The sequence below is a fragment of the Diplotaxodon limnothrissa genome, linkage group LG20 (assembly GCF_057381915.1).
Source record: "Diplotaxodon limnothrissa isolate DT_005_m linkage group LG20, D_limnothrissa_male_GT1.1, whole genome shotgun sequence".
NCBI lineage: Eukaryota > Metazoa > Chordata > Actinopteri > Cichliformes > Cichlidae > Diplotaxodon > Diplotaxodon limnothrissa.
In genome coordinates, this window is record NC_140615.1 from 21,319,540 (window position 1) to 21,339,283 (window position 19,744).

A 19,744-nucleotide genomic window follows, 5' to 3' on the forward strand; every position below is an offset into this window, starting at 1 on the left:
AGTACCCAGGTGCAGTATCCCAGGAAATATAAGTGACTGCTTAATCCTCTTTCAGAGTTGCTCCAGTCGCCCACATCTGTCTCACTCGCTCTCTCCCTCTCTCTCCTTTCCCAATATACTCCTCCCTCCATCTCACACCATTATATCCAAACCCACCTCCTACAGTCACCACGTACAAATCAATTTTATCTTACCATCCAAGCCCTGAACATCATGTCAGCTTCTGTGGCTATAACCCTGTAATTACTGAAAGAACAGCGCAGGCACCATGCAATTCAACACACCATCCACTGGAATGATTGAACATGCAATTAAAATAGCACTAATTGCTGTATTAAGTACAGCCTTTGTGGACACCAGATGTAATTTAGTTAACTCTTCTCCTTGTATAATTTACATTAAATTCTCCAGTTTTCTAAAGTGTGTAGAATTAGAATAATTCTTCTCCCCAGAGGGACAAACAGACACAGACATCCTAAGATTAAGAGTCTTGCTATTCCCATGATGCACATTTGGGAACGCTTTTACAGCTTCTGGCATTATACATGTGAGGGTAGAGCTGATACTGTTAAATAGTTGCGCTCCCCATAGCAGAAAAAATGATAACACTGGTCATCCACAAAATCAGAAGTGATTGAAAACAGATTAAAAAGCTTTTTGACCCTCTGTCTTTGGACAAGGCTGTCACTGAGAATACTAATGCACGCAGATTCTTGGATTTTCAGTCTGCAGACTGCGTGTAATGAATATGTAACAGTGTCAAAGAAGAAAAAAACTTACAGAACAGGTAATTTTCTGATTGAACTGCTTCATGTTATGAAAGCTTAATGAGGATTATAGTTAGTGTGTTTAGAAGGCCACATTATTTGTCAAGTCAAAGGTATCAGTCAGAGTTTATGAAAAATATACATAAAAAGGATGATAAAGTGATTTCTTTTATTTTGTTTTATTTATTATACGGTAACACAGGAGCAATAACTCATAATATCAGACAAAACATGAATAATTTATTATTATCATCTCTACACTGCTGAGACAATTGTGAAGTGGCCAAAAGTCAGGAGTAAAAATAGACAATGAAGAAGTCTATTAATATTCTGGGATGAGGTCTTAAAATAAACCCTCACAGCCTCATGGGAATTTTAAGCAGGAGCATACTGATATGCAAAAGAGAAAGGAAATAGGGGCACTGTGATTAAAATAAGCTGACGAATCATTGAACATGTGGATGAAACAGATTCATTTAATCTATTAAAGGTATTCGGGTCAGTATAGTGTTCCAAAAACTGTAAGATCCGACCTGTTACTGTTCATTTCCTGACAGGAACTACCACCTCTTATTAGTCTTTGTCCCCAGCTGTCCAAAGCACCATGGTGGCATCTAGTGGGGCTGGATGGTAAAACAACAACAAAACAAAAAAAGGCTAACTTGCAGAGAAATAAAAGAAATAAAAGAGAACACGGAAAACATTGCTCTGTGATGATATCATGGGGGGGAAAAGTTACCAGGCGAGTCTCTGTCCAAAACAAGATGCAGATTCAGCAGAAGTGTTGGTGCATCGCTTTGAACCACAGGGTTTGAAGAGGCGTATGTTGAGTGTTGACTCGCTTACAGAGGAAAGGTGTTATAACTGTGACTCATACACAGGATGCACTGTATTCAGTTTACATTTTGCAAAACAGAAACAACGAAGACCACCGAATGAAACAAGAAACATTGTGAGCCCTGTGAGCCAAAAGGTCAGGATTGAGACAGCTCTGTTATTTCTACTCTTGTATGAAGTCGTTGAACAGCCTTAATACGACACAAATACACAGCTCTGTGGGCATGAACCTTTTGTTTGCAAAAAGCCTCAAATAAAAAAAAAACAACTAAAGTTGGCTTTGATGGGTGTGAGTAGGGATAGAGAATAAAGAGAGGGGCTGCACCAAAGCCCAGTATAAGATAACTTTTTGAACTGTGAATCAAGCAAAGCTGTTCTATTAGAGTTCGGAATTAAAAGGCTAACAGGACAGATCATACCAATATACAAAATTACACATCCACACGACTTTGGTTACATCACAAAGTGAAAGTACCACTAGATAAGTTGATCCAAATGGGCTAAACATGCAACCCATTGCCATAGCAGTCTATTCATTAGCTGTTACATGTCATTCAAACTTGCACATGAACAGAAATGTGCCCTTTTCTGTGTTTTTTATTTTGCTTCACATGCATTTTCCTCATCAAGTAAGCTATTCTCTTCTCCTCCTGCTTTCTGAAGAAGGATGCAGAGATTTTTCTGCGTAACCGCCTTGCGTAAACCTCGAGGAAAACCAGAAAGTAGCTCATCAGCCAGAGACATCCCAGCAGGAGTGTGACTCCCAGGTTTGGAGCTGAAGTTGTCACATCACAGAGAGATGGCCCAGGGCTGAAATTCCACTTGTAATCCCTGTGGAAGTTTACCAGCTCCCGTTTGATGCAGGATTGTGGGATAATACAAAACGCAGGGGGGAACCACTGAACCTAAAAGGAAAAACAAATTTATAAAAGACTCCAAAAAGCCAAAAAGAAAATAAAAAGATTAAATTGAGCGAGTGCTGTCTTACCTTATAATTGACACTTATAACAGCAGATGTAGGTGGAAAATCCAGCAACCATGGCACAATCATCTGAACTATGTAGTACACAACATGATCCAAAACTACTATTAGGGTTATTGCAATGAAATATAAAGTTACCACAATCAGTGATACGAAACAAGAGGAACATTCCTGACTTATTACTTTACAGTTTTCAAGATTGATTTTATTTTTAGCTGGCCTTTCATTAACTGGCATTTTTTGCAAGAGCTCTTTGGAGATGTACCCATTATCAAAATGAACTGATGTCAGATAAGATTTCAAGTAGCGTGCAGACTCAGCGATCAGCAGTGCAACAAAGACGGCAGCAAGAATCCGGTTTGACAGCAGTTTGTATTCTCTGAGGAGGTTCCTGGCATGTGAGAAGTTGACCTCTATCTTCCCAATTATCTTAGTAAACATGCTTTTGACATCTGACACATCAATATGTGTGTAATGATCCAAAGTCCTTAAGTTGGTAACAATGCTCAAGTCCTCCCACTTTACTTTGATGGCTTCTTCAACAAGGTCTGTCTTGGCTTTGTTCAAAGGTTCAGATGAGTTTAATAAAGTCTTTGCAAAACCCTCAGCAGTGCATTTCAGGATGCGTGCCACTGCTCCCACATTTACTGTGATATTAGGGATGACATTCAGCACCAAAATCATGACAGAGGCCGTGATGAGGAGTTTCCGTCCTTGTTTGGTGCAGACTGTAGGAAGAATCATTGTTAGCACACAGCGCAGGGGATGACACAGGAAGGAGACCAGAAACATGCTCACGCTGTAGATACTGACAGTTTGAACCGACGCTTCGTAATCATATCTCAGACTCTTTGACAGCCAGTGGTGAAGCAAGCCACCAGTAACACAGGCAAGTGTGAAACAGAGAGACAGCAGAGTGAGGATGTCCCTGCCTGCAGGAGAAGGTGCTGAGTAAACTTCCCAGAGGTATGACAGCAGAGACGTTAAGGCCTGTCTGCAAGATCCTGCTCTCTTTCTGAGGAGAAAACAATACAACACTTTATATTTAGAATATTTAAAGATTCAACAGAGAAGTGGCTCTAAGCATTTCTTATTAACACTAAACAGTACAGAAGTATTTGTCCCTTTCTATTTTTTTTTTTTTTTTTTTTTTTGCATATTTGTCTCATGTTTCAGATCGTCTAACAAATCTGAATATTGGATAAAAAACAACACAAACAAATACAAAATACACGTTTAAATGATAATTTCATTTATTAAAGGAAAAAAGGCTATTCAAACCTGGCTCTATGTAAAAAAAAGTAATTTCCCCCTAAATCACAAATTAACTCTTTTGGAAAGCTTAATTCCTCCCACCAGCCCTGAATTGTTAGTCCAGTTGAATCAAGAAATCACTAAAGTAGAACTTGTCTGACAAAGGAAAGTAGGCTAAAACATCTAAAAAAGCAACACGTTATGCTCAATCTATAGAAACTCAAGATCAGAGGAGAAACAACAACATCTATAAGGCTAAAGTATTGAAACATATGCTAAACTAAAACATTATTTTTTTCTTCCCTCTGCACGTTACAAAAAACCATGCAACTATTTTCTCCCTATCGTGTTATTTTACAAATAATGCATTTTCAATGCCTGGGTTTGTAAAAGACACAGTGGAAAACAAAAGTTTTTTAATAATAATAATAATAATAATAATAATAATAACAGTTAAATATAAATAATTTAAATAACAAAAAAATTGATCAACTCCTACCTGACAAGCAAAACAAAATTTTCTGTGATCATCTTCATCCTCTCTAAGAAATTAGGAGCCTGAGAAAATAAACAGGAAGTGTTGGTGGACTGTAAAGGCTAAAAAGGGGAACTTTGCGCAACAGTCACTGTCATGTTGGTTGCCTACAAGTTCCACGTGGGAAAATAAAAAAGATAGTCCCTCTGCATCTAAACCACACATGACACAAAATCATATGGAGAGCATGACACACTCATAAGCCCTATGTGGCAGGTCACACTAACCAAAGTGCGCTTTCAGAATGATTTGATGATGGTGACACTGACAATACAAGTAACAGAGCACTTTGCTTATAACTCCTCTTCTAAACTGAAAATAGTTTAGATGACATAACACTTTTGTGTGTCATCTTTCCTCTGGTTTGTCATTGTTACGTTCCCCACTGAAATTTACTTTCTGTCTTGTGTCAGCTGAGCTTGGGTGCTAAGAATTAAGAATATAATTGAGAATAAGCTATATTAGGCAATTATATCTAGCAACAACATGTTTTTTTTTTTAGCTCTTGAATGGAGGCAAGAAATCCATGAAGGTGGGTTTGTTTTCTCTTTTCTGTCCAATTGAACATCAGAAAACATCAGAATTGCTTCAAGTTTAAACAAATAAAAGCTGACATTCAGTAACCACCTTGTGTTTTACGTTTTGTCCACTGTGTCCTTAGTTACTCGGTTTGGTGGAAGCAATGCCAAAAAAAATCACAAGGTTCCTTGGAGGACCCTAAAACTGCAGACAAGCTAATGTTACATCTTCAATCCGAAAGCCTTGTTTATTTACCTACCAAATGGATTATAATTTTCACACAGGTCTTGAATACGTAGGAAGTTTATTGGCACTGTGTCTTGGGATTGTTAATTTGTTACATAACAGCTTGGACATCCTGGCTTACTTTTGTTACACCAGCTCCAGGAAAGCACACCCTGTTTTAGTTCCCTTTTGGACTCTAATAGGAACTGTGATGTTCACTCTATTATAGTCAATAAGAGTTTAAACTAGTGTTGAGACCACAAACACGTACGGAAATAATTTAATGAGGTCAAACATTCGAAGGAGATCGAAGCTATTTTTCCTTAGACTTCTGTTGGAACCAAGTGAGTCAGGTGAACATCAGAAAGAATTCAGGTTTAAGGGGCTGTCATATTTAAATGGGCAAAGGGACCTAAAATCCAAAAATCCAAAGAAGAATAACAAATCCATGAGACACCACAATAAAGGACACCTGATGCTATTTATACTGAAAGATACACAGGGGTAATCGGCAGAAAACAATTGAGTAGGCAGGAATAAACTAACACAAATGAATTCAATTCTAATCAATAAACCCAAAGGCAGACAGACACCCTAAAAACAATAAAAGTTTAAAAAGATCATAAGAAGTCAAAACTGAGTCAGGACTCAGGACTATGATGGATACTCGGTGCTGGCATATCTGTTTGTAATGAAAGCTGTACCTGAAGGAAATTGCCGTCCCGGGTTTCCTCCGTGGCGTGAGCGATAAGCAGAGTTTTGTCCTTTCCTTATAAGACTCCTAATTATTCAAAGTAACACTCAGGTATGCCGTTCAGCTGGGTTAGTTACGATATCGGGAGCAGTTAGGAGAACAAAGTGATATAGAAACTGTTCAGATTGCTTTCCCAGAATCAACTCAAAGGTTTATTTGGTACACAGCAGTTTATATAGAGAAAAAAAAGGTTCGTGTGTCAGCAAGTTCTCAGTTCAAACCGGTACAGACTAAATAAGGAAACGTCTTCCTGCCTTCTGAGCAAAGTATCCCTTGTGTAGTTTATCAGTTCAGCTACAATTTATGATCATCCCAGCAAAATACACTCCTAGACATAAAATACAGAGTTCTTTCATTAGTGAATTCTGAAACAAACCACCTGGCCTTTAACGAGCCTTTTTCTAAGAGATAAAGAAGGGAGGATGGGAGTAAGGAAGTGGTCTCGTCTCTGTGGTGTTTTCGACCTTGGGGTACCAGCTTGTGAGTCTTACACATTAATTCTTGGGTCACAGAGAAAGAGAAAAACAACTAGTAGATGGGCCTTATTGAGTAACAGTTTTCCTGTATAAAACAATATCCTGTAAATGCTAACCGTGGTATCAAAATATCACAACAGTACCCATGGCTCCTAAAAGCCTTCCTCAAAGCCTACTTTAACTTATTCAAGTAAGCTAACCTGTCGGCTGTGAACACAGTGTGAGTTGTTAGAGAAGATACACAAAATACTTAATTACTTATTGTGGTAAAAAGGTAGGCCTATTTATTTTGAGTCTTAAATACTAATTGGTTTTTGTTTCAAATTTTATGAATAACAAACACACAAAATAAATAAAAGCATCAAGTCACAGTTATGAATCTGCTTTGGGTCAAAGGTTATTTGCCTGTAACCTTTGTATTTGTTGTACAAATTAGTACATTTGGTTACAGTCTGTTAGCTTTGGATAACTTTTCTGATTTCACATTTAAACACTACAGACCTTTTGCTGTGGCAACGCTTACACTGAATAACCAGCACATTACTGCACAAGTTAACAATTGTTGGGGCATGTGAGAACACCAAGAGAACATTATAAGGAATTTTGTGCTTTGTACTGTGTGTCTATGTGTGTGTGCAGGGGCCGCAATGTTCCAGCAAGAGTTTAAAAAACTTTCCTGATACAAACAGGGGAACTCACTTAAAACAAAACAAAACTGTGCATAACAAATACATAAACAACATCAAGTTACAAACTGGCTTTATTTATGACAGCACAATATATGAGTGCAGATCACCATGTAACAAAAGTTACACATTCATTAGTCAAGATTCATAATATAATAAAGAAAATGATTTAAAATGTTGTTTATGTGGTATGGCTTTAGCAGTGTGCCATGTGAAACATAAACAAGTAACAATCTTTTAGTGATTTTAACCATAATATATACTTTAAAAAGTGTTATTCACAGTCTCATTCCTTCTTCCAGCAGAGGTCAGCCTGTAGTAACGATACAAACAGCACACTCCGCAGTCTGACTGATTATTTAAAAAATATAAAACACTCTTCAGTGCTCAAAGCATGTGTTTGAGGTTAGATGTTGCTCTAATTCAGTTTTAAGAAAGCAGAGAGTAAAATACTTCAGCAGTTTTTAAACTTAGCAATACATCAACTCTCATTAACTGAGTTCATGTATTGCTTCATTGTCTTTAAAACTTAACATTTTTGTACCAAATCTGTTCACAGCTTAAAATCTAGACCTTTGAGACCCTAAAAAGGCAGTCAAATATATATATGATAACCTTTTCAAAGCATCATTAACAGCTGGAAAAATGTGTTTTCTGACTGTGACAGTACAGAAACAATTGTAGTGAAGAACTATATACACTCATCATAGGCATGAATGTCATGGTAATTTTGAGCTTTTAATGATTTCTTTGAACTAGACTTTTTAATGGGTGGAATGACTTTTACAGCGTCTTTTATGACTTAAAAAAATATTTAGGTGCACAAGGGACTAATAAAGGTTATCTCATCTTAAGTTTGAATTTACTTTGGATTTTCTCTAATCCACAAGTCAAAAGTATATGTACAGGCTCAAATATATAGACAGACAGATGTACAATCCCCCTCCTCCCCTCCAAATGCCTCCGATGCCCGTCCTTTCTGTTGTATGGTGTGTTCATGTGCTCTCAGTGTTGCTGTGTTTTTTCTGTTCTCAAACTGCCTGCTCAGTCTGGGTGGAGTTCTTTTTTCTCCCTGTCTTCCCAATGTGATGTATGTGAAATATATGTACAGTTGGAAGGGGTCAATTTTCACGGCATATATTGCTTTAAAGTTGCCACCTAGTCACTTGTGGACATTTCAGGTCCTGGTTGCCTAGGTGACCCACTACTTTATTTATGTCAATCAACAGTATTCTTCACTGTCATTGGTAGATGTCTAATGACCAAAAATCCCAAATATTCCAATGAAACATGTATGCTGTGTAATCATCCCACCCATTAAAATCTCGAATTCAAAGAAATCATTAAAGGCCCTAAATTACAGAGACACACATGCCCACGATGAGTACATGTAAACCTCTGATCACAACTGTATCTACTTCAGTTTTTCCTCCCTGCTCACTCTTCTGGTACTTCTTCTATAATAACTTCTTGCTAAAATCTGGTGTGTGATCACAACGTGGCATTAAGCGACTGAGCCACAGATAAGTGCGCATTGGTCACAAGAGCAGACTTGTTAAATGGGAGAGCCCATTCAGGGTAAGTATTCAAATTAAACATGGCAATGCCCCACGTATTCATTGCCAGAGTGACTGACAGGATACCCAGGATGTTCATCACAAAGCCAGTTTTCACCTGAGGAACCAGAAATGGAAAACATAAGCTGTAATTTTGTGTAATATTTTCAACGTCAAGAGCCAATGAGGATCTTACCATGTCTTTCACCATAAGGTGTCCAGATGCAAAGGCAATTGAGTTGGGTGGTGTGGACACTGGCAGCATGAAGGCGTATGAACATCCTACTGTGGCAGGTATCATGAAGTACAGAGGGTTCACTGAGACATTAATAGCCTGTGGAGGGAAAAGATGTTTATGACAGGATGTATAAAAAGGCCCATTATGCTTATTCAGAGTGAAAATCCAGAATCTTAAATTTAAAGTACAGTAAGGGGACAAAGGTGAAAAGAACATTCATTATCATTTGGCAAAGGCAGCAAAATACAGAAGCATAAAAGTTTTATATACTTCATTTTGGAGCAATACATTGCAAAAACAGATAATACAGGAGTTGGGTTTGCATGGCTCTCTGGAGTCCAATTAACATTTAATATACAAAATTAATTTAAAAAAATTAAGAAACTAATTAAGAAACGAATATGGGCTGTAAATGCAATAACGGTCAATCAGTCAATTCTTTTATTGTGTGCTTTAGGACCCTAGCCTACAAATTGTTTAAATCCTAAAGCCTTAATCATCACTGACTACATTTCTGAAAAATCATGTTACAGTACTTATATGAACTAACTATGTACAGAATAGTTATTTTTATTTTTTTTATTAAATGCTAGTGTTAACGTGATCACATGTTCACTCTATATAATTATAGACTGTATACCAAGATGGAGGCAACTTTGCTAGTTACAAAACAATTGTATTGGGATCTGTGTGAAAATGGATGTTTGTCTCCCTCGATCTATAAACTATTTTAACACTTTGTTGATGGGTTTGTGGTCTTAATCACTAGTTTTAAGTCTTATTGTCAGCGCCACCCATTGTTTGTAACTTCCAGTTTCAAAACAAGATGATGATGGCCAAAATACTCAGCTCAAGGATGGGAATTCAGTAACCAGTTAAATAACAAATAATAACACCACTAATGAAGGTACTGCAGAATGGGAGAAAAATAAAAATATAGGAAATGCCATTCACTTGTTAGCTCCAGAAGATAAACTAAATTATTATTTTAGCGCGTGTACAACTTCAAATACAGTAAAAGCAAAATGTGTGTTGTGCCTGTTTGTGTTTGTAATAACAGCTTAGTATCCTAAAGTTTAAACCTAGCCTATATACATGCTATTAAGTGGTTATTCTTCCTGTGTAGCCATTGTCTTGGAGTACTTAAGCTCCAGATAATAATTGTCTAACAACAGTTAATGTCCAACAGTCTACAAACATAAGAACATCTATTGCAAAAGTTTAACAAGACCACTAAACCTCTGAGTGACATAAAGGACAAGGTCGACAGCAAAAAGTGTTCACCCTTCACTTTGACTTCTTTATCTTGTAAGACAGTCGTCCAGTTTGTTTCCCTGATGGTCATCTGTGTCAGTTTGATTGCACTGACATGGTGCAATGAGTTTGTACCTCACACAGGTAAACTGATATGTGAAGATATTTTTCTCAGCTAAAATATAACACAGGAATAAAAAAAATAATCTGATGATATACTGTACTTTCACTTTAATTTCGCATACAGTCTAAAACTGTATGCAAAATTTTATATATTTAGGTTGAAGACCAGCCTTACCAGTTCAGCAATGACAGGTAAAAATATGATAATGGTGGCAGTGTTACTGGCAAACTCAGTGAAACAAGCCAGGAAAGCAGTGATCAACATCACAGCTGCAGCAGGAGGGACTTGAGCCAAAGGCTGGAGGTGGCCTCCCATCCAGGACGCGAGTCCAGACTCCTGCAGAATGCCACGTGACAGAGGTGAAAGGTTGAAGATCAAATAACAACATAAGAAACCAAAACAGAGAACTTGAATCAAACAAAGCACTGACAACCGAAGGAGAGCAGAGACACGTTTTAATAAACAGACTTAGTAGACTTTAATTTCCTCCATTTCCACTCTAAACTATAGAGGTTTAAAGAAACATTAGTAAGCAAACTGAAAATAACAGCTTCCTTTGGTATTTTGGGGGAAATGGTCCCAAAATATTTGCTAAAAAGTTGGCTGCCACCATAGGCACCACATAGCAGTTTTAACTTAGCACAGAGACAGGAAACATTGTTGATGTATTATATGTATTACATACATATTATATGTAACATCTTTACCTCACAAGCTTTGGCCATGGCAAAGCCGCCTCCAAGCAGCATAATGATATTCCAAGGAACCGATTCCTGGGCTTTTTTCCAGGAAAGGAGAGGCACATAAGGAGTGTTTAGAGCTGAGGAAAAATGTGAGATAAAACAATTAGAAAATGTTTATCATGTGTAGAAAAATGTAAAGGCTGTTGTGCACCGATACAATGTGAGATTAAAATCCTTAAACTTAATTGTTAACCTTATAATGAGTAGTAAAAGATTCTGCCTCAGTATAACATCTCCATTCCTTACTTTATTTCTATTTTCCTTTTTTAGTTGCTTTGTCTTTATCTTGTAAAAAGTTTGACTTGACCCGGAGAGCTCTGCACAAGAATTCCAGTGTGCATGGACTGTTGGTCCTGTGCTCAAATGGCAAATAAAAATCTTGAATCTTAAAGAGGCGGAAGAAGTATCTCTGGGTTTAGGGTTGTGGTGAAGAACACGTTAACATATGGATGAGTTGAAAATCAAACTACTACCAAACTGCTTAGCAGCAAACCATATAGTCTACCATATAATATATTTGGCATGTTAACATACACATTTTAGTGCTTTCTACCAAATATTCTTTTGTAGTTTTACCATATTTTTGTATTTATTTGCTCTATTTTTAGTTTAATGAGCTAAAAGTCCTACTCTGTTTGACATAGAGTGAACCCACTCTATTCGAATAATGTGACCCTCAGTGACAGATGAACCACATGGCTTGCTTTCTTTTCCAGCATCAAGTTGTTTATTTGACCAGCTGAACATAACATAAGCATTCACTCACACACACGCACACATACACACACATACACACACGCTTCTCCGTTTTAGTGGATGCTGATTCGCATTTGTATTCACATTTTGGAGTTAACCAAATCAATAAAATGATTTCCATAAGACATTTTTTTTGTCCACCAAGACAAAAAGATTCACCAGAATTTGATTATTAAATGGACGTTTCAGGCATGTAGCTACAACACGAGTAATCCAAAATACAAGTACACAAACACACAAAGAAAAAAACCCAAAGTGTGTCCACATAGCTTTAAGAGATTATTCTAATCACAGAAACAGAGAAACTACAGTCTCACTTTCAGACGGGAACTTTCCTCAGACTCTCTAATCTATATTATTAACATTCCTCAGCTTAATTTCTGTGTTTTGCAAAAGCTGTTCTAGAAACAGAGACACAGAATCTTTGAATTTTCCACAAATATCTGGTCTTAGATATTAACTTTTGACTTATCAAAGTTGTAATATTGCGACAGAAAATCCTATATATGGTAACAAATAGAACTGAAATGAGACAATGATGCCTCATAAATGGCATTTTAGCAGATATGCTATCACTAACCTTGAGGGTCGGACCACCATCTCAGGGAAGGCTTTTGTGAAGGAAAAAAGAACAGTATAGACACAATGATGACACCGGTGACTGCATCCGAAACGTACCTGAAGGACAGCAAGACGAGCACAAAATTGAAATGGACACCTAATAGAGCACAGAACCAGAATACAATGTGCTAGCTTTCATACAAGGTTTTAAAAGTCAGCTTCTCTTACCCTTTTTTAAAAAACACAGACCAGCCGGTCACAAACTTTGGATCCCTTGTGAAGAGGAGAACGGCAAACAGTACAAAAAAGAAAGAGATGGCTCCCTCTGCAAAGCTGAAAGCATGAATGCAGAATAAGAGTAAGTCAAAGACTATGTCCTAGAAAGTTTACATCCAGCATCTATTGCATGAGATTTCAAGACATACACGAGTCCTCACTTTATGGGCCCTAGTTTTCTGTAATCTTCCTTTATCAGTGCCTTGGCTCTGGCTTCTGCCTGGGTTCTCCTGTCTTGTTTTGTGATGCACAATCTGCAAAAAATTGAACACATAATGTAAACATTGGCTTTCATAAAATAAAGACCTTACTCATGGAATGGTCCAGTTTTTGTATCCTGTAATGCTGATGGTGTTATTGAAAAATTTAGCAAGAAAAGATACACAACCTTGTATTCAATCCTCCGTAGAGAAATGCAATCCATAGCCATCCCAAAAACAGGAAGAGGAGCATGAGTGGGAAAGCAAATGCAAACCAAGAGCCAAAATTGATAAGATCACAGTCTGGAAAGTAGCTGTGAAAGACAAAATTATAACTGTTAAACACACTGAAACATATCACTTCTGTGTCTGAATCAGCATTGTTTAAATGCTACACAAAAACAAAAGAGTTACCTTTTCAGCTGTCCAATCAGAATGAGGTTAGGTGCCGTGCCCGTCAGTGTGGCGGTTCCTCCGATACTGGCAGCATAAGGGATACAAATCAAAAACCCCTTCCAGACTTTGAGCTGATACTGCGCCTCTGCTCGGCTCTCCTCAGCTGTCCTCGGGTCCGTCAGTTCTGGTGTATCAGTCCTTTCAGAAGCATTATTTTACATAAAATGTGAATTATTACACAAACTTCAGAGTTTGCACAGCTGGATATTACTCTTTAGTTTGTATGGCAAAATGAATCCGCAAACTTCATATGTGTTGGCTTAGTTTTGTATTTCACAGTCTGTAAAATGTAAAGCTCAGTAATTAAAAAATAAATTTAACACAGACGAAGGGAATGATGCCTGCACTATGAAGCAGGATTTGGGGCTTAGAAGGGTTAGAAGGGTTACTTAAGGGTTAACCTTGTTGTGAAAGCCTGATTGAAAGCAGGTCATGTTCACAATCAGAGATCATCATGTACAAAATCACTGCCTCCATTCCTGAAAAATGCACAGGCTTCAGTGCTTCGGTAACAGCATGTTCTAGGACTAGAACATCTAAAGTTCTTTTCTTTCTATGATGAGCCTCAGTCAAGACAGGTCCTTTTTACCTGTTTGCTATAAGCAATTTAAAGCAACCGTATTGTTCTGTAAACCTAAACTATAGTACTACAACACTGAAACAGGGCACCTAAGCATAAGGCCAAGAAAATTTATCAATCTGAAATCTGTTTTTTGGTTTTCATCTGTTCATTACGGGTCAGTTAACACTGCCTGGGCTGAAGATGAAAAACTAAGGCAAAAACTCTTAGATGCACATGAAACAGCATCGCCTGCTAATTTAACAGAACATATTTATAGTTACAGTCAGGTCCTCATATTTTAATGACAGAATTATGTTACTTATAAGTCTGTTGACTTGCAAGGTCTGCATTTATATGACACTTTTTCAGTTTTGCATTCCACAGCACCGTCATATTCATGCAACACTTTTTAATACTACACTACTGTACAGAGCTTTTCTAATATTATAGTTTGTCTTTGCAGTTCTGCTGTAAGTAGACCTGTCCACATGTCTTCTGTCTGGCTGTGTATATGCCACTTCTGTCATATAACACCACAAAAACGTGAACATCACACCACTCTCTCATCTAACGTGATATCAGGGTAAATGATGCTAGAGAGGAAAATATATCCTGGGTATTTTAAACTTGCCTTATATTCATAGCACTAGCACCTGGATAGTTTCTTGGATTTTGTTGCCATTAGAACTACATCTACCTCATTTCCAGTCTTCGCAGTAAGCTGTCACAGTCCTGGGTCATTTTGACCCAGCATTTTCAGTTCTTATATTCCTTTGTATTATGGTTTGTATTCTGATCCTTTTGTCATGTTTTGTTTATTAGTATTATTCTATGTTTCAGTTATTCTTTGTGAGCGATTAGTTCTTAGGTTGAGTCTCTCGTTCAGTATAAGTTCAGTTCAGTGTCAAGTCTGTGTCTGTTTCTTGTTTTCCATTTTATTGTGAAAGGTTGATCCTCATCTCAGTGTGTCTAGCTTTGCTCCTCGTGTCTCGTTACCCCAAACCCTCCCAGCTGTGTCTCCCTCCTGTTTTCCATTCCCTGATTACTCCCTGTGTATATAAGCCCTGTGTTTTCCTGTGTTCCCTATCGTGTTGTACCCTCAACTGGCTGTGTGATCTGTTTCTAGTGTTTCGTCTCCGTTTTCCAGTGTTTCAGTCCTCGGTTCCTCTGTTCAGACTTTTGTCTTTTGGTGAGTTTAGTTAGTACGAGGTTTTTCCCAGCAATAAAGCTGCGCTTTAAGTTTCACTTCCGTGTCTGAGTTCTGCATTTTGGGTCCACCACTCCTGCTTGCTCGCCTGCCACACAGCCAACCATGACAGAACGACGCGACCACAAAATGGACCCAGTGGACTCACCTTTAGGCTGGGAGGAGGAGTTGCTAGAGCAGCTGTTGGATTATTGCCGGGCTGTAATTCATGCTGTGGACACTCCCAAGAGACTGATTCAGGTAGTGTTTTTTGATGATTTCCTGTCAACTACAAGTTTCCCCCCGAGTTTTCCAGACATCAGTGAGCTGTCTCGAATCATAACAGAACTAAGAGCGAGGCTCTGTTTTGGATTATTTGGCATTGGTGGCCCCGGCAAAGTAGACTCAGCCACCCTCTTAGAAACCCTCGCTGCTTGGTATTCTCAGTCTTTAACCCTGCCATCAATTCAGTCATCTTTCCAGTCCATAGCTCAGTCACTAGCTCAAGCCCCTGTAGCTCAGCTAGCCGCCCGGCCTGCTAAACCTCCATCACAATCATTACTGCTGCCTGCAGCTCAGTAACCAGTGTCATCTGCTCTCTTGCTCTCAGCTCAGTTACCTGCCCAGCAGCCACCTTCTGCTCAGTTAGCTGCTCAGTCGCCACCTTCGGCTCAGTTTCCAGTGTCCCCGTTGCCTGTAGCCCAGTTACCCGCCTGGCCGCCAGTGCAGTCATCTACTCCATCACCTACTCCACTCTCACCACAACCGTTTCAACGGCCACCAGTTCAGACTTCAATTCAGTCCCCTAGCCTGCTGTACTCTCACCCACCTGGTCAACCAGTGGTCTCAATGACCTCTGGCCCTGCATCTACCTCATACGCTGGGGCTTCTGGAGAGCCTGCCCAGCTGTCACCCTCTGCTAAAGGGTCCAAGGGATCCGTCCAGCCTGTTGCGCCGCCGCCTGCAGCGCCTTCGTCTCCGGCTTCCACGCCGCCGCCTGCAGCGCCATTCTCATCTGGTCCTGCCTCAGAGCCTTCAGCTTCGCCCGGTCCAATGTACGTCCAGCCCCTCAACATCGCCGGCCGCCTTCCAGGCCACTGGCTGGGCGTCGTCGCCATCGTGGGCGGCCTCCGGACCAGCTCTGTCGTCGCCGCTGCCGCTGCCTTCCGCTACCTGTCGCCTCTGTCAGTGCACCCCAGGGTGGCTGTGGCTACAATGTAGCTTGCCATCACCAGTGTGTAAATGTGAATGGGTGGATGACTGGATATGTAAAGCGCTTTGGGGTCCTTAGGGACTAGTAATGCGCTTTTTTTTTTTTTTTTGTATGGAAGCCCCAAACGCAATTTCATTGTTCTTGACAATAAATAAATACTATAAATATAGGCCATTTACCTTCCGCGGGGCCGTCCCCCTGAGTACCCTTTGTTTGACTTTTGTGCTGTCGGCTTCCTGAACCTTTTGATTAGTGGACTCATGGTAGACCCAGTGGGATTTGTTTTGAGTAATTCCTGTTCTTGGGATCCTTGTGTTTTGTTTCTCTTGTTTTCTCGCTCTTGTTTTTTTTGTTTAGGGCTGTCAGAAGCCAGACCCTTTGGGGGGGGGTACTGTACTGTCACAGTCCTGGGTCACTTTGACCCAGCATTTTCAGTTCTTATATTCCTTTGTAGTCTGATCCTTTTGTCATGCTTTGTTTATTAGTATTATTCTATGTTTCAGTTATTCTTTGTGAGCGATTAGTTCTTAGGTTGTGTCTCTCGTTCAGTGTCAAGTCTGTCTGTTTCTTTCTGTTTTATGGAGTCTCCTGCTCCAGTTTAGTATTTCTTTTCCAGTGTTTCAGTCCTCAGTTCCTCTGTTCAGACTTTTGTTTGTCTTTTGGTGAGTTTAGTTAGTACGAGGTTTTTCAATTTTCAGCAATAAAGCTGCGCTTTAAGTTTCACTTCAGTGTCTGAGTTCTGCATTTTGGGTCCACCACTCCTGCTTGCTTGCCTGCCACACAGCCAACCATGACATAAGCTAAGCAAAGCTCAACATCTATTGTTTGTGTAATGATTTAGCAAAGACATCAGAGGAGTGAAATGTCTTTAAAATAAAAATATAAAACAAAACACAAATGCTTCTTACCCTTCTGTTGCCATTATTTGTTTTTCTGTTGGCACTGAGGGCAGTGAATGCAGCTTTACAGTAGACTGACCTGCAAGAAAATAAATCAAATAGATTTTGACAGGGTTCAGGGTTACATGTGAAACTAACTTACTCAATCTTCAAAGTGTCCAAACATGAGTTAAATTGTGAGTTTCAGCTCTTTTACAGTGGTGTACTTTTGTTTTATTTAATAGCTGACTTTGAGTCAACAAAGCCCCCTTAATCCATTACTACTTCAGGATTCACTAACTTGTTGTCAGACAGTGCATTGGAAACGCTGCACAAAGTTCACATATTAGATTATATATTAAAGGCTCTTGGGAACAAGGTTAAAACAATGCAACAATCATCTTTCAAGAATGAAACATTTTGTGAAGAGACACAGTTGGATGATAAACGTTCAACCTGTCTTCATTCACTATTCATTCGAAGATGAAGTGTTTAATGTTCATTCGCCCCTGTCACAGCAATGCCCTTTGCTGCTTGAATGACTATGAAGACAATAAGACTGAATTAAACAATGTTTTGGTTCAGCCAAAAAAAGATTTAAAATTGGCCAAACGTTTTCTCTCAAAGGATAATCACTTTCATTCAGTATATTAAGATGTAAATTTCAGAGAAAACCTTGATTTGTCATCAGTATAAGTTTGAAAACTGACAGCGTACCATTTATTATGGCACTCTCGTGATCCTCGACAGACTTGCACTTTTGTTTTAGGGTTTCCAGATCACCAAACAGGCTCTCCAGGATGGCATTTGCGATAGGGAGCATCATGGCTGTTGTGGCGGTGTTACTGAGCCACATGGACAGGAAGGATGAGGTCAGCATCATTCCCAGAATGAGCCTGGAAAAACAATTCAGTCCACAATCTTAAACTCGGTAAACAACCCTAAGTATGAAAATAAAAATATAATTAAATGTAGTTCTGTGCAAAAGATTCAGACATTTATGTTTTATTATTATATCCCTCCCTGTTGCAGAATTTTCTGAATTAACTAGCTACCATATTTTGTGACAATGTTATTTAAACAGACGTGAAAAGGACATGTAGGGTGACTTAGGTATTTCTGGACAGCACAGAGGTTCACAACACAGGGAAATAAAATAAGTTCCAGGTATTACTTAAAATGGGATAAATACAGAATCCTCATCAGCTTTAAACTGCCTTCTGATAAAGTTATTTTCTCACCAGGCTGGTTTTACTCCAACAATACTGAGGACCTTTAGGGCTATTCTGCGATGCAGGCCCCACTCCTCAATCGATGATGCCAACACAAGGCCGCTGAGGAAGAGAAAATTGGTCTCGATGAAGTACTGAGGGCAGATTTTTTTGGCTGGAAGAATTCCCAGTGTTGGGAAGAGGCAGACTGGAAGCATGGCTGTGACAGCAAGAGGGAGAGCCTCCGTGCACCAAAACATAGCCATGAGCACCACCACGTAAAGACATTTTCCCTCCTAAAAAGATCAGTAACATGTCAATAATATTTGTGCAATAATACAAAAAAACAGCTAAAAAACAAAGCAAAGACTTAACAAGAAAAAAGAAAGCAGATTACACGTTATGTTTTCAGTAACTTGTGTATCCTTCACATTATATGTGTTTCAGACAGACAACATTATTTTTTACATCGTTAACATGAAAGCATTAACATAATAATCACTTTTTAGTTTTAGGTTTGCATTATTGACTCTTTGGCTGAATCAGATGATTCACGGAGTATGCACAGTGAAAATACTCCCAGCAAAAGCTTTATTGTGCTTAACCAAGAGTAAAAAGCATTGAGGTTGTAGTGACAGTAGAAGATGAGTGTTTTTAGCATTATTGACTAAATTTATTACTTAAAAAATCTCAGTTTATATAAGCATGTCTGTAAGTTTCTGATTAATCAAAACAAGTATAAAGATGGACCAAACCCTTTGCGAACTAGTCTGATTTTAAACATAAATCTCCTGCTTGCACCTGTGTTATGCATTTATAATAGGACAACCGTGCTTTCTGTGTGTAAGTTTTTTGGAAAACAGTGGGTGCATAACTGTGGCACAAAGAAATTCACTCACCTTCTCCGGTAGAGTAAAAAGTAAAGGCAGAAACACGAGCGGAGTGAGCACAAGGATTAGCTGTTTGTGGACGCACCACAGCTTCTTGGACAGTACAGATATTCTCATTCCTGGCTTGAAGTTGTGCTCAGTTTAGGAAACGTCCAGACTGGCTGAGAGCAACCTGTGAGGCAGCACTTTGAAGCCCGTGGCTGAGCACAGAGAAGATTAACCACACGCTTTGCTACAGGTTAACTCCTCCTGTGATGGTGTGTTAAATGGGATAGTCGACTTACTGCCAAATTTCCCAATTGAATGGACTCTTGCATGACAGGAGTGAGGTATCTTCAGGGGCAGCGATGGAAATGTCACCGCTCATACGTTCATTTTAAAAAGTACACTGGAAACTGCCGGACTGCAAAAATAATAACCGCAGTAAAGTGAGCCGTCATTTGTGAGCCGCGGTCAAGCCAGCCGCTTCTTCTCCGCCGCATAAATTTCCTTGCGCTTTTACACAAGTCTTTACGGTAGCGCCTTTTCGCTTTATATCCCGATTGAAAGCCTAAACCCGCGCACCCGTGCACGCGCGCGAACAGTCGCACGCGCACACACACAAA

At 39.1% G+C, this 19,744-nt stretch overlaps 2 protein-coding genes across 2 annotated transcripts; both read right to left on the reverse strand.

Annotated features, from left to right (window-relative positions):
• Positions 1-2,158: 2,158 nt before the first annotated feature.
• On the reverse strand, positions 2,159-3,378 carry ocstamp (osteoclast stimulatory transmembrane protein). The gene is made up of 2 exons (XM_085345319.1): positions 2,593-3,378; positions 2,159-2,509 (listed from the first exon to the last, which is right to left on the reverse strand). Exons 1-2 carry the CDS (start codon positions 3,376-3,378, stop codon positions 2,159-2,161), a joined length of 1,137 nt encoding a protein of 378 aa, XP_085201445.1.
• A 4,433-nt stretch (positions 3,379-7,811) lies between these two features.
• slc13a3 (solute carrier family 13 member 3) lies at positions 7,812-19,403 on the reverse strand. The gene is made up of 13 exons (XM_085345313.1): positions 19,149-19,403; positions 18,280-18,545; positions 17,756-17,934; positions 17,069-17,138; positions 13,158-13,337; positions 12,932-13,057; positions 12,705-12,797; positions 12,496-12,600; positions 12,287-12,384; positions 10,915-11,027; positions 10,382-10,543; positions 8,788-8,925; positions 7,812-8,709 (listed from the first exon to the last, which is right to left on the reverse strand). The coding sequence occupies exons 1-13, from the start codon at positions 19,254-19,256 to the stop codon at positions 8,527-8,529; spliced, it is 1,821 nt and encodes a 606-aa protein (XP_085201439.1). The 5' UTR covers positions 19,257-19,403; the 3' UTR covers positions 7,812-8,526.
• Between the last annotated feature and the right edge of the window lie 341 nt (positions 19,404-19,744).

Excerpts from the sequence above, each read along its gene's own strand:
- slc13a3 (XM_085345313.1), bottom strand. The coding sequence starts at position 19,256 with ATGAGAATATCTGTACTGTCCAAGAAGCTGTGGTGCGTCCACAAACAG. Across the intron at positions 12,798-12,931 it reads TACGGAGGATTGAATACAAG|ATTGTGCATCACAAAACAAG; the intron begins GTTGTGTATCTT and ends AATTTTTTGCAG. Across the intron at positions 12,601-12,704 it reads AGAAAACTAGGGCCCATAAA|CTTTGCAGAGGGAGCCATCT; the intron begins GTGAGGACTCGT and ends TCATGCTTTCAG.
- ocstamp (XM_085345319.1), bottom strand. The coding sequence starts at position 3,378 with ATGTTTCTGGTCTCCTTCCTGTGTCATCCCCTGCGCTGTGTGCTAACA. Across the intron at positions 2,510-2,592 it reads TTATAAGTGTCAATTATAAG|GTTCAGTGGTTCCCCCCTGC; the intron begins GTAAGACAGCAC and ends TTTTCCTTTTAG.